This window comes from Cucurbita pepo, chromosome 15 (assembly GCF_057944985.1).
Source record: "Cucurbita pepo subsp. pepo isolate OVF chromosome 15, ASM5794498v1, whole genome shotgun sequence".
Taxonomy (NCBI): Eukaryota; Viridiplantae; Streptophyta; class Magnoliopsida; order Cucurbitales; family Cucurbitaceae; genus Cucurbita; species Cucurbita pepo.
Window position 1 is genome coordinate 1959670 of NC_141812.1, and position 15047 is coordinate 1974716.

Below are 15047 nucleotides of genomic sequence, written 5' to 3' on the forward strand. Positions count from 1 at the left end.
CAAAGTTCATTCCTAGTCAATGTATATCAACCCATAATTAAGGCCATGATTGGCTCCCCTACTTTCTAACATTACTTTCCCAAATCTTAATTTATGGAAAAAAAAAAACATTATTAAAACATTTATTATAGACCCAGATCCACACGGGCTTCCCCAACGTCCTCGTTGGCACTTGTTCTTTTCTCCAATCGATGTGGAACCGCCACCAAATCCACCACCTGGGGCCCAACGTCCTTACTGCCACATCGCCTCATGTGTACCCCCTGTGACTCGTTCTTTTCTCCAATCGAGGTGGGGCCACCACCAAATCCACCCCTAGAGCCCAATGTCCTTACTGGCACACCGCCTCATGTGTACCCCCTGTGACTCGTTCCTTTCTCCAATCGATGTGGGGCCGCCACCAAATCCACCCCCTAGGGCCCAACGTTCTTATCGGCACACCGCCTCGTGTCTACCCCCTTTGGGGAACAGCGAGAAGGTTGACACATCGTCTGGTGTCTAGCTCTGATACCATTTGTAACGACCCAAATTCACCGCTAGCAGATATTGTCCTCTTTGGGCTTTCCCTTTCGGGCTTCCCCTCAAAGCTTTAAAACGCGTCTGCTAGTAGAAGGTTTCCACACCCTTATAAATGGCATTTTGTTCTCCTCCCCAACCAATGTTGGACATCACATATAATATTTCATTTAATTATATATAATAAAGTTTGACCCTATTTAATAATTATTTTGATTTAAAAATTAAGATTATTAGTATAACTTTTTAATAATATAAGAAAAAAAAAATTATTTACTTCAAAGAGGTCTATAAGAAACGCTATATATAATTTAAATTATTTATGATAAAAACGAATATAATTTTTATTAAATTACTAATTAATTTATTTGAAATCTATTATTTAGTAGATTCGAATTTTATATAAATATAAGTTTAAGGATTTAATTTATATATTTTTTAATATTAATATTTATGTGGTAAAAATCATTAATTAAGAGCATGTGACAGACGAATCTGTAACATGCCGTTGTTACAGATAATTATGACATGGACCTATGGCCATGCAAATCCAAACTTTATATTAACAATTATTTTATTAAACTTTATATTATATGTCTATAGTTACTTTTATTTTTAATGGCTAACTATGTATTTAATTAATGACAATTTAAAAACTAAAGTACGATATTAAAAAATCAAAAAAATTAAAAATTGTCGTATAAATAGTTATATCAATTTTTTAAAAATTAATCACCAATTTAAAAATAGCTCAACTGATCCAAACGAAGAAGTTAAAATTTGAACAAGGAATAATCAAATTTATCAAGTAATTATTTATTCACAAATTAAATTAAAAAACGAATGAAAAAAAAAAGTTAAAAAAAAAGTTCGGTCAACTTATCCTAAAAAGAAAAAAGGTTCGGTCAACTGATTGAGTGCGGGCAGCTCTGCGAAATTTGTGGGATAATTAATTAATATTTTAAATCTAAATTTATAAAAATGTACGAAAGTAGTACGTGCAATTTTCAAATATTAATTTAATAATTAGGTTTAAACCGAACAATAGTGGTTGACTCAACATGTCAAAAATAGTCAAACATGGTAAAGGCAATAAATTAATAAATATTAACAATTTGATGATAATAAAATTATAAAAAATTGATAATTTACGCGAAGTTGACTTTTTTTTTTTCGTGTAAATAATAGGAAGACAAAGGTCAAGAGCTTAGGTACGAAAATCGTTGAGTTAGTCAAATATCTTTCATACTTGGTTGGCATCGAACGTTGATTAAAATGAGATAACAAGAAATACTGAAAATAAGCACTATTTAGACAGATGATATCAGGTTATGCAAGAGTGAAGCCGTGTACCTATGGGTAAGGCATGCCTTCATTATTTACGGGGTCTTTTGGGAAACCAATTGTGACAACTCAAGCCCACCGCGTGTAAACATTGTGTGTTTTGGCTCATTATGTATTGTCGTTAACCTCAGGTTTTAAAACGCGTCTATTAGGGAGAGGTTTCTGCTAGGGGTGTACATTCAACCCGATAACCCCGACCAACCCGACCCGAACTATAAAGGTTAGGTTGGGTTGGGTTGGATTAGCATTTTGGTAGGGTTGGGTTCATTTTTCTGAACCCGAACTGAATCGGTTCAGTTTCGGGTTCGTGGATAAAACCTTCAGGTTGACCCGATCCAAATAAAAATATATAAATTATATTAAGATAATTTTTGTATTAATAAGCTTGTAGAGTGGTACTTCGGCCTCTCTAAGGACACGCACACCCGAGTTCGGTTTAGGGCTCTCTAACTTTATCAGGTCGCACCATATTGCAAGAAAGCTAGGTATTTAGCTGTCTTCAGTCAAAACACCGTATTGCAAGAAAGGTAGGTATTTACAAGAAATGTAGGTATTTAGTCTTCGGTCAAATGACAATTGTTACAATTTTTTTTTTATTGATTTTTTTTTATGTGAATAATTATAGATGGATTTGTGTTTGTTGGTAAACTTTTAATATATTTTATCTAATATTGTATCTGAATCTTTATAAATGGTGGATAAATAAAACTTAAAAAAAAAATTAACAACTCGACAACCCAACCCGAGAAGAGAGTTGAGTTGGGTTGGGTTGTGAAAATTTTCAGGTTGGGTTGGGTTACCAATCCAACCAACCAAAAAATTTTGACAATTCGACCACCCAACCCGAAAATAGAGGGTTGAGTTGGGTTGGGTTGTGAAAATTTTTAGGTTGGGTTGGGTTACCAATCCATCCAACCAAAAAAAAATTTGACAACTCAACCCGAAAATAGAGGGTTGAGTTGGGTAGGGTTGTGAAAATTTTCGGGTTGGGGTGGGTTACTAATCCGACCAACCCGAACTTTTGGGTTGATTCCAAAAAATCCCTTAAATCAACCCAACCCGGACCATATACACCCCTAGTTTCTGCACGGTTATATGGAATGTTTTGTTCCCCTCTCCAACAAATGTGGGATCGCACAATCTACACCCATGGGATCCAATGTCCTTGCTGGCACACCGACCGATGTTTAGCTCTAGTACCATTTGTAACAGCCCAAGTCCACTGCTAGTAAATATTGTCAGTTTTGGCCCGTTACGTATACCGTCAACCTCACAGTTGCTAGGGAGAAGTTTTCACACCTCTATACAAAAATGTTTTCATTCCTCTCTACAATCGATTTGGGATCTCATATCGATATAATTAGATAGGAAATATCGAAGAAAAGTCCACAATGAACACGAATGAAGCCCAAAAATTGAAAAAGGAAAAATGGGCTTCACACAAAATAGAAAATTTTGGCCCAACTGAATTCTAAAAAATATGTTGGTTGGTCTGAGTTGTTCGAGTCATTTATTCAAATTTTTAATTTTTCATAAAAGTAAAACATCTATTTACTTATTATCAAATATTAAATTAAAATTTGCAATCCAATTTCAATGTATCCTCCTAACATATTATTGGAATATATTTGATATAGAACTAGTAAGATTTGATATATTTTATCTTATCTTCGGGATGTCAGTAGAATATTTTCTCTTATTTAAAGAATTGTGAACATTAATGAAAATCGGACTTTAGATTCCACTGTATTTTCGATCCGACCTATGTTTCTTGAACTATCAATCCCGCTTTTGTTTCTCATTCTTAACATGATATCAGAGCATCATTCTTAACACACATATTCAACAGTAGTTTTAGAATGTTAATGAAATGTGAAGGATAATATTACAATTTTCGAAAACAACAGAGGTATTTTTGAAACACGAGCAAGGGCATTATGGTAATTTACCGTTCTCAAACTAGTGCATTTGTATAATACAATAAAATGGACAATATTTGGCTTGATTTGCAGGTATGAAAGTGAAGAACAAGCAAATTGATGAAGAAAAAAAAGAGCAAATTTATTGTTGATCATGAAAAGTTTGTAAAACCCAACAACAAGAAGATGAAGTTAGGTTAAAAAGGTTCTATAAATGAAGGGAAAGATCAAGTTTTTGTTCTTTTTTGTTATCATTCTTAATGTTTGTCTGCCAATTCAACACCTTTTGTTCATCTTCCACCCCATATTGATGTTGATGATGATGATATCTATTGCTTGAACAAACCCCACCATAGTACCCCATGTGTTCATAGAACAAAGGTGGATTATTGGGGAAACAATGAAGATTAGCAGCATTAGCAATGTACATTGGATGTGGGTATAGCCCTGGATGATGCGTTTGGTGGTGGGTAGCTGCAAAGACCGACGAGGAGGAGGAGGAGGGCGATGGGGACTCGGACGCTGCGTAATCGGATATCCGCTTGGCCTTTCGGGCGGCGGTTCTTTCTTTCTTGTGGGCATTTTGATGGCCTCCTAAAGCTTGAGAGCTTTGGAACTTTCTTGAACAGAATAGACATGGGAAGATTCTTGGTGGGGTTTCTTGGATTGCAGGTGAGTTTGAGAGGTTGTTGTGTTGATGCTTCATGTTGGGTAATGGTCGGATTGAGGTGAAAAGGAAGCGAAAGAGGAGAAGGGAATGTGAGTTGAATGGGAGGTTTGTAGAGAGTATAAGAAGGGTGGAGAAGGAGTAAGGGAGAAAGTAAGTTATGGGAAGCTGACTTTTTTTGTTTTTGTTTTTGTTTTTGTTTTGTTTTGTTTTGGTGAAGAAAAGAGAGTTGAAAGCTAAATTGTAAAAAAGAGAGTTGGAAAATGTGCAAATAAGTCTTTTCCTTTTTTCTATAATAATTATTAATTCAACTGCTTTGGTGGCAAAGATGGATGCATGGGCTTGGGAACAGAATCGATAAGAGAGAGAGAGAGAAATAGGAGAGAGAGAATAAGAGAGAGAGAGTAGGAGAGAGAGAGAATAAGAGAGAGAGAGAGAGTAGGAGAGAGAGAGAATAAGAGAGAGAGAGAGAGAGTAGGAGAGAGAGAGAATAAGAGAGAGAGAGAGAGTAGGAGAGAGAGAGAATAAGAGAGAGAGAGAGAGAGTAGGAGAGAGAGAGAATAAGAGAGAGAGAGAGAGTAGGAGAGAGAGAGAATAAGAGAGAGAGAGTAGGAGAGAGAGAGAATAAGAGAGAGAGAGAGTAGGAGAGAGAGAGAATAAGAGAGAGAGAGAGTAGGAGAGAGAGAGAATAAGAGAGAGAGAGTAGGAGAGAGAATAAGAGAGAAGGAGGAGAGAGAATAAGGGAGAGAGAGAGAGTAGGAGAGAGAGAGAATAAGAGAGAGAGTAGGAGAGAGAGAGAGTAGGAGAGAGAGAGAATAAGAGAGAGAGTAGGAGAGAGAGAGAATAAGAGATAGAGTAGGAGAGAGAGAGAATAAGAGATAGAGTAGGAGAGAGAGAGAATAAGAGATAGAGTAGGAGAGAGAGAGAATAAGAGAGAGAGTAGGAGAGAGAGAGAATAAGAGATAGAGTAGGAGAGAGAGAGTAGGAGAGAGAGAGAATAAGAGAGAATAAGAGAGAGAGTAGGAGAGAGAATAAGAGAGAGAGTAGGAGAGAGAGAATAAGAGAGAGAGAGAATAAGAGAGAGAGAGTAGGAGAGAGAGCAAGAGAGAGTAGGAGTAGGAGAGAGAGTAAGAGAGAGTAGGAGAGAGAATAAGAGAGAGAGTAGGAGAGAGAAGGAGGAGAGAGAATAAGGGAGAGAGAGAGTAGGAGAGAGAAGGAGGAGAGAGAGAGTAAGAGAGAGAATAAGAGAGAGAGAGAGTAGGAGAGAGAGTGAGAGAGAGAATGAGAGAGAGAGAGGGTAGGAGAGAGAGAGAGAGAATAAGGAGGAGAGAGAGTAGGAGAGAGAGAATAAAGAGAGAGTAGGAGAGAGAGGGTAGGAGAGAGAGGGTAGGAGAGAGAGAGAGAGAGAGAGAGAGAGAGAGAGAGAGAGAGAGAGAGAGAGAATAAGGGACTGAGAGAGAGAGAGAGAGAGAGAGAGAGAGAGAGAGAGAGAATAAGGAGGAGAGAGAGGGTAGGAGAGAGAGAGAGAGAGAGAGAGAATAAGGAGGAGAGAGAGAGAGAGAGAGAGAATAAGGAGGAGAGAGAGAGAGAGAGAGAGAGAGAGAGAGAGAGAGAGAGAGAGAGAGAGAGAGAGAGAGAGAGAGATTCCATTTCCCAATCCCTCGATTGCGTGAGTGTCCCTATTTTGATTCCAAAATTGGGTATCATTAAAGGAAAAAAAAAAAAAAAAAAAGATGGGATTTTGGTGATGGAAGTTTAAATGAGTTTAGATTTGACAAAACCCATAATCCATAATAATAAACAACTCACATCTCTTTCTTTCTACTCACACTCCCTCCCTCAACACACTCTTCTTCCTCCACCATCTAACCACTTACGCCCTCTACCTCCTCAACCCCACCTTACACCTTCCAACCACCCTCCCTCCCTCCCTCCCTTCCTATATCTCACTCCTACAAACTTACACATTCTACCACATTTAATACCAAAAACTCATGATCTCACTCCTACCGACTCCACCTAGGTGTCCCAAGTATAGAGGAGCAAAGCTCTGACTCTTAGCGTGCAAGCTCCAAATGTGGCTTTTTTAGTAAGTACTTGGGGAATCTGAGTCGTACCCACTTAGAGATTCTAAATTCGACGATATAATATAAAAAATTCATGATGTCTCTCGGACCGAGCGGACGTAGGTGCACCGAGTATAGAGGAACAAAGCTCGGACCCGAGTTATTTTTTTAAATTTTCTATAAATGGTTATGGGGTAAAAAAGGGAAGGGGCGGTGGGAGAGTTAAGTAAAATTTGTCACTTTTCTCCCATTCCTTGCATGCTCATATTGCAGATATCAACCTCCCATATCATCCCTCCAATAGGGCATCACCTTTCTTTCCCTCTCTCACCTATCATATTCTCACACGTGTCACTTCAATATTATAGCTTGTACTTTGAAGTCAGTTTTTTTCATGACATAATTAAAATGGGTCGTGTTGATAAGTTATTTGTTGATATGACAAATAAATTATAAATTTAATCTCTTGCCGGTCGAGGACTCCTTCTCCTTCCCCTTTTTCAAACTCCGATTCGTATTGTTCATACAGAAATCTCTGATCAATGATAGAACAAGATCCATTTTGTCTCATATCTAAGGGATTTCTGGGTTCGGGCCGAAGAAGCAATGTTCACTCGATCATTATCAAATCGACTGCAATCTTATAAAACGAGTGAGAGGTTTCTACAACCTTATAAAGAATCGAATTTGATATGACAAATAAATGAATTAAAAACAGTTATATTCGTGTAACATCTCAAGTCAGAGGTTTCCACAACCTTATAAAGAATCAAAGTTGATATGACAAATAAATGAATTAAGAACAGTTATATTCGTGTAACAGCTCACGTCCATCGTCTATAGATATTGTCGTCTTTATACTCAAAGTTTTAAAAGGTGTTTGTTAGAGAGAGGTTTCCCGACCCACTACATTTTCTACACTTTACCCTTTCAATATATAGGGTTGGTTGGGTTTCCTCAAACATTGAATACATTCCAACCAAATTCATATATACCTCTTCTCCAATTTTTGAATACATTCCATACAAAGTAGAAAGTTTTGAACAAATAAGAATAAAATAGGAGACAAGACGAAGATAGAGAAGACATCACATCCCGATCCGTTAATCCTCACAAGTACACAAATATATTTATTTACTTTATCCTCACTTATGCTTCGTTTCTCTAAACTTCATTGGTAGAAACTTCTCCCTAATAGACACATTTTAAAACCCACGAGGCTAATGACAATACATAACAGAACAAAGCAGACACAGACACAGACAACATCAAATCTCATAGAAGACAAGACGAAGACAGATAAGACATCCCGATCCCGGTGAGTTAATCCTAACAAGTGAGCAAGATAATAAACTTTAATCAAAGCACGTGAAGAAGATAAGGATGAAATCTTAAATACTTAGTTTACTCATTCCATTATTTTAGAAATTCAAAGAAAAAACGCCAAAATCAATATGACAACCAATATGACAAAGGGTCTCAACATTTCTTTTCGTTTCTTTCTCAACGTATTCCCAACCTCTCTTTCAAACTCACAAATTTATCCTTTGCCTTTGCCCTTTGCCCTTTGCCCTTTGCCTAGATAAAAGCACCACACCATGTGAGTGAAAGAAGAGGCTCCTCGAGCTTTTGCAGCACACAGTTTCACCACATAAACATTCTACTCGATGAAAGCCAGTAACATCATAAAGATGAAACATACACTTAATTCTTCTAGTCTTCGGGTTTTCTCAACACGACGTAACTCGGTCCTCCGTTCGTCTTTTGGATCCTTGAGATTCTCCTAAGGATCTCTGCAAAAGCATTCTTGTCCTGCATAATGGGATATAATATAAGGCATCAGAGAATAGTTGTGGTCCATCGAGTTCATATTTCGCTCGCGATCGACCAAAGAAGTGAAGGAAAAGTGAATGATGAAACACCCTAAACTGCCCGCTTTCTCAACCATAACATAGTGAAAGAACAGTTTATGTAAAACATGCTATGAAACCATAGCAACATTATACCTCTTTACATCGCAGTCTTGCCTTGAATTTCGCAACAAGATCCTGCGTCGTTACAGGTGTCCTTTGGCGCAAGACAGCTCTAATTTCTTCCTCAGTAACGGGTCCAGAATTCGATGCTGATTCAGTTTTGACCGATACTGGTGCACCTTTTGAGGCTGTACTTTTAGAAGTAGACAAGGCTTCATCTGTAGGCTTTGATTCCTGAATATCCCAAAAAAAAGTTGTTTATCCTTCTAATATAAGTAAAAGTACTCTCGTTCTCGAAGCTTAAACCATGAGACAGCACGACATACCGTCTCTGTTTTCATTTTCTTCGGAGGTGCACTGGATGGTTTCACATCCTCGCCGTTTTTTCTTTTTCCTTTTGCTGTCTTTGCAGTGGAGGGGGTTCCCTTAGCAGATCCAGAAGGTGTTGGTTTTGAGGGACTGCTGGACGCAGCTTCTTCCTTAACAGTATCCTTCTGCTTCGAAGGCAAAACTGGTGTGTCACCAGTATCCTCCTCCTGAATACATAAAAGGTACAAAGCGACTTAACAGTATAAAATGCAGGCAGTATCACAATAAGTAGAGGGCTATGAATAAATGCTGATTCGATCAGGTCAACTCGGTAGGATTCCAAAAATATCGAGGCATCGTGGACACTGTTAACAAATTTTTGTTGCTGCTAATAGAAATTCTTTTCATCATTGTTTTTTGGGCGCACCTTGGTTATTCCCAACACAACTGTTTGCCCTTACTACGTTTAATTGTCAAAGTAACTCGTAAGATATTAAATGTTATATAGGTGTTAATCCGTTCTCTCTAAATTCTATATTATTTACATGGTCCTTGCTAAGCCAAATCAGGGTGGTTCCTATCATTTAGAATATAGAAGAGAAAAAAAAAAAAAAAAAAGCATTGCAGAGAGCAAAATACATGATCAAAATAATGCTGTTTCAGACTGCTAAAAAGTACCATGACTAATGATCAAGTGCAATTCATACAGATTCTATTCGAAAAACTGCTCGTAGGGTCATTATAATTTAAAGTTTTGGATGCTGTTAAATTGTGTTCACAGAAACCAAAAGAGATTCTTACATCATCGTCATCATCATCGTCCTCTCCATCTGAATCATTAAGCCCTCCAGTACGCCTAAGCAATTTCTTCAACTCTTTCCCAGATTTGCTCAGCCCCCCTTCCCCTTCATTTTCTTCATCCTCCTCGTCTTCGTCATCCTGCATAGTGAGAAAATAATTTGCTGAACTAGAAAGCTTAAGCATACAAACAGGCCATCTGTATCTGATATGTGATATCTTTGACTTGAAACGTTACACTATATTCAGCAAAATGGACAACAAATCCAAGATGTCAACCAGAACTCCAGATGACTTTGAAGGTCAATGGACATCAAACATTAAGGTGTTAGTTATATCAAGGGCTTCAGGTTACTACTACCTAAACCAAATCGCAAAAATGTCGGTGATGTTTTCAGATTGAGTATCAAATCGGCCAGCCTAGGCCACCGAAGAAAATACATACCCCATTAGACTCCAGAAACGTTCTAGTGAACATTACAAAAATAATAGTAACAATGAAGACTCTAGCAGCAACAGATTCTAGGAAAAACTAAGAATTACATAATAACACGACATTCACGACTACTATTTCATAAAATAATTTCTACCGTCCTTGTACACCTTGCCTTTTTCCTATTCCTTCTTAAATAGTACTCCATATCCTAAGCTCAAGTTGTAAATCCGGTAAGCATTCTATCAATCCTGACTTTGCTCTTCATTGCAAACACTTGACAAAGATTTCATAATTATATATGGAATTATATCAGCAGTTAGATAAATAGAGCCCAATGCAAAATGCTCCACTATACCGCTTTCATTTACCACGCCCCATGCATATTTTCATGTGAATGGTGGTCGTAGACACATAGGGGCTACTTTCAGGAAAAAAAATTATGGTCATACAAAATCTCCTCTCTGCCTTCCTTACTTTTCATCACCCATCCTGCATTAGCTTTTTTTCATTTCTTTTCTTTCCTTTTAATTTTTTAGAAACGTTTCTTACGACCTTTTCGGCAACTTTGGAGGAAAACATATATGGTTACTTCAACTGTTAAATTTAACAATATAGAATTGTTTCTATTAAATCAATGAAATGATATGTATCAGTGAATTTTTTTTTTTTTTTTTTTTCCAAGTGCTAGACAACCTGCTTGATTTCTGGAGGTGCAGGAACTTCAGGGGCTAAATCCTCCCTTTCTTCACGATCTGGAGCAGTAGTTTCATCATCATCAGTAAAAATCTCTTCATGCTCCCAATCATCTCCTACAAAGTTCAACAGGCACGTTAACAAAGAGGAACAATGACATTGGCCTCAATGCTCATCATGTGAATTAATTTCTGAATTTCACATGCATGGAGACAGATAAGTGTTAAAAAAAACATGGTGAAAATTTGATCTTCCTGGATAAGAACAAAAGAATTTGCTAACATAATTCCATCCAAAACTTTAAACCACTCATTTGATGCATTTTATTCCCATATGATGGTGATGGCCTATCAAGCAAACAATCTAACAGATGGCAAGTGACGTTCTTTAGAGATGACAATGACATGGTACAGCTCGAATTGCTTTGTTTTTCTATAAATGGGAAAGATTTACCTTTCTCAATATCATCATCATCCATGTCATGGTCACCTCCCCTAGGACCTTCATCGTCGTCGTCATCACCGCCACCCTTTTTATTGAGTCCCAATCTGTTCTTCCTTGTTGCCTCTTCTTCTTCATCTTCCTCTCCCCTATCTGAGGCATTACCTTCATTCTCATCACCAGTAGCTTTTCTCCGTCCCCTACCACCACCGCGAGCACCTTCTTTGTCATCAAACTTCTCAACTTCACCAAATGCAGCAGCACCATTATTTGCAGCTTTCATCATCCATCTTTCATATCCATCTGCCGTCTTCTTTCGATTCTTCATTTTTTCTTCTGCCTCCTCCAAAGTAAGTTGCTTATACTGCGCCACTTTGTTGAAGTTGTACCTGAAAATTCAGGTCAGTCATGCCAATACCACCATGGATGACTTGAAAATTTTCACCCTAACAATATAAAAGCCTTCAAGAATAGGATAATCTAATAACCAAGTATGAAGAAGATTATGACAAACAAATAAAGGTCTATAACTTGATTCATAGTAAACTAAATCAAAGATAAACCATACCAAGAACCAGCAGGAATAGCAGTAAATTCCTTTCCTTGCAATACAAGCAAGTAATATGTTGCTGATTGTGAGCCCTCAAGATGACCTTGGAATTGAAATTGACCCGTTTCATCTTCCAAGACCCAGGGTCTATTCTTGTACTTTTCCTACATGAACAGAATCATAATTAATAAGGGTCAGGCAGGACAAGATTGCAAAAAACTTCAAAAACAAAAAAAAAAAAAAAAAAAACAAAAAAAACAAAAAAAAACAAAAAACAAAAAACAAAAAAAAAAGATGAGCAATAAGCAACAAAACAACTAACTTCAAGGGAGAAAAAAAATGCAACAAGATATTAATCAAATGCATCTCCAAGGTCAAAGCTAAATTATGATTAACACAAGGTAGTATTTAAATATTGAATACGAAGCATATAATTACATGGTCCAACATATATGTACGCATTAAAAAAAATAGAAAAGTGCCAATTAATACAATGAAGATACGTTTCTGTACTCTACTGTGGCAGAAGGCCCAAGAAGTGGCAAAAAAAAAAATGCACGAGACTCCAAGTCCATAAGGAACATTTATCTGTGTAAAGAATGTGTATCCCTTTTCATCTTTGATGAAGTATAGCATCAATTACTTTCGCCCTATTTTCTCTCAACAGTTAATAACATCTAAAAGAAAAATAAATATCATGTCAACAGTATCCAGGCTTCCAAAACAATAAACTATCCAAAGACAAACTTAAGAAACGAAGCAAAACAAAAGTCAACAAAGTACCCGAAGGGCATCCGTAAGGTGGCGTCCTTGTAGACCTTCCTTGTAAAGAGACCATTTATTCTCAGCGTTTTTCTTCTTCGAAAAGTTCGGCAGCCCGCTCATGAACCTCCCAATGCAGTAGTTCTTGTCGCTACTTGCACTTGATCGAACATTGTATTCCTAGAATATAGGCAGACAATACTCAATCCACGCTATTATGAAAATTATTACATTTGTCACAAATGAAAAGCCCTAATCACATGAGTACAAATTTAACACATTCAAATCATCGCGCTACTTAAGAAAGACGAGGTAGAGAACGAACTCTTATTAAGCGAGTTAGGGTAGCGCCACAGTCATAACATTTTCCCTTGTTCTCAGCCATAGTTTTGCCACAGGACAAGCACAATGTCATGTGCTTACAATTGCTCCCATACAGCTCCGTCGTGGATCCGCATCCACTGCACGATGGCTTCAGCATCAAATCCAAAGACATCGCGTACCCCCTAATTCAGCCACAAAAATCTACAACACCCAAGAAAAATCACGAATCACCAAAGAATCCCTTTGTGTATATATATCTGTGAATGTTTGGGCAGCTTAGCTTGATATTCTCACCCAACAACTGCGCCTTCTACGTTTGGTTGCTAAGATAATCAGTAAGATATTATATCACAGCTTAAATCTTAGGTTGGTGATCACAATCAATCCATTAGCTCAAAACCCTATATTATTTGCATTCCCCTCACCACTAGGCCAAGGTAGTCAAAAAGAATTCCTATTAGAAACCTAGGAGTTCTTTTTTTCTTCAAATAACAGCCAAAACCCACCCAATTTAGGAAGAAACAAAAGGATGGAAAGATTTCTTACCGTAAAATTGCAGAAGCAGGGCAAATTCGTGCAAAATTCTCCTCAATCTCCAGAAATTAGACGATGTAACAGAGGGAGAGGAAGCTAATAGTAGGCGCAGAGAGGAATTTAAGAGAGGAACCGAAGAGAACAGAAAAGAAAGAAGATGAAGAGAGCGATGAGAATTTTGAGAAAATCGCAGGCGAAAACGGGAATGATACTATGATCGTAGTTTTCTACCCTTCTAAATAAATAAAATAATTATAAAAATAAATTAAACTAAATTTAAAATTAAAAATAAGATTCACAGACCAATTTTCAAATTCATATTAGATAGATTGAATTGGATCGATAGAATTGTTAAGATAAATATATATATATATATATATATATATATTTTTTTTTTTTTTTTTTTTTTTTTTTTTGTGATATTCAATATCGATCGGAGAGAGGAAAGAAACATTTATTATATGGTGTAAAAATCTCTACTAATATCGTGAAGCTGATGATCATACGTAACCAAACAAAGCGAACAATAATTATTAGCGATTAACTTGAACTATTAAATGGTATTATTGTGAGACACGATGTCGTGACTGTCTAAATTTAGTGCAACTTATTGCTGGATTGAATTTAGTTATGGAATATATCATATTCATGTAATCAAATCAGTTAATATATTTTTTTATTTGATTAATAGTATATTTCATTTTATTTTTAAGATTTAATTAGTTTATATTTTCTTTATTGGTAGATATTAGTTGATAACTTGTATCGTATTTGACGGCCATAACCTGGTTCTAACTACAAATGGGGTGAATCGTAAGATTTCACAAACATTTTTAAAAGGTGGATAAAAAAATAAAAAATATATTTTTTACTATATTAATAATTTAAAATGTTTATTATTTTTATTATAATCACGACACTTTATTTTTTATTTTTTACTTTTTTTTTTCTTTTATGTTCCAATAATTTTTATGATATAATGAAAATGTCGATTCCCTCTTTATTTATGTCTATGTTAAACCTATGAACGTATAAATTATCGATAAAAATATCGACATATTAATAAAACATTAATATCATGTTCGTATCCAAAGTTGGAAATTAGTCAGAGGTCAAAATTTTATAAAAATATTAATGAAAATGTAAATATGTTTATTTTAGTTTCTTAAATAATTGAATCAATTTAATAACATTTTTTTTTGTTTTTGTTTTGTATTTATCAAATTTTTAATGATAAAATATTTGAATTCTAAAAGTATTTAGAAAACAAAAAAAAGAAGTCACTCTAATTTTTAAAAATTAAACGGAATTTTAATCTTCTAATTTTACTTCCTAAAATTTAAAAAACACGTGCGTTTGTCTATTCTCCCCTCTTTATTTTCGAGAGAACACGAGCCAACCACCTATTGGTCATTCCATTGTATCAATCATTTATATTTTTGAGTCAACTCCAACTAACACATGTCATCATATAATTGGTTGATCATACCATGTGATCCAACCAATAATCAAAAGTTGACCACCGGAGCTATCACGTGCAAGTGCAAGGCCTCTTTCTTATTTGACCACTGATTCGAATGATTGAAGAGGTGTTGGAAGTTATCCTTTAGAGCCATTCGTTATAGACACTTCGAAACGTCAAAAATTAGTGACTTTAAGATTGTTATCAATAAAATAAAATATATTTCCTTAACTGAAACTCTCGCGCTAACACC

At 36.1% G+C, this 15047-nt stretch overlaps 1 protein-coding gene across 1 annotated transcript; it reads right to left on the reverse strand.

Moving 5' to 3' along the window:
• Positions 1 to 7898: 7898 nt before the first annotated feature.
• Positions 7899 to 13540, reverse strand: LOC111811361 (transcription initiation factor IIF subunit alpha). Its single transcript, XM_023698172.2, has 10 exons — positions 13345 to 13540; positions 12800 to 12999; positions 12496 to 12654; positions 11731 to 11876; positions 11175 to 11551; positions 10722 to 10837; positions 9596 to 9733; positions 8812 to 9021; positions 8519 to 8719; positions 7899 to 8324 (listed from the first exon to the last, which is right to left on the reverse strand). Exons 2-10 carry the CDS (start codon positions 12968 to 12970, stop codon positions 8226 to 8228), a joined length of 1617 nt encoding a protein of 538 aa, XP_023553940.2. The 5' UTR covers positions 12971 to 12999; positions 13345 to 13540; the 3' UTR covers positions 7899 to 8225.
• Positions 13541 to 15047: the final 1507 nt, after the last annotated feature.

Bases quoted from the DNA above. Each gene is read 5' to 3' on its own strand.
- LOC111811361 (XM_023698172.2), bottom strand. From the start codon at position 12,970: ATGTCTTTGGATTTGATGCTGAAGCCATCGTGCAGTGGATGCGGATCC. The intron at 12,655-12,799 runs GTTCGTTCTCTA...CCTATATTCTAG, and splicing joins CCCTAACTCGCTTAATAAGA to GAATACAATGTTCGATCAAG. The intron at 10,838-11,174 runs GTAAATCTTTCC...TGAACTTTGTAG, and splicing joins TGATGATGATATTGAGAAAG to GAGATGATTGGGAGCATGAA.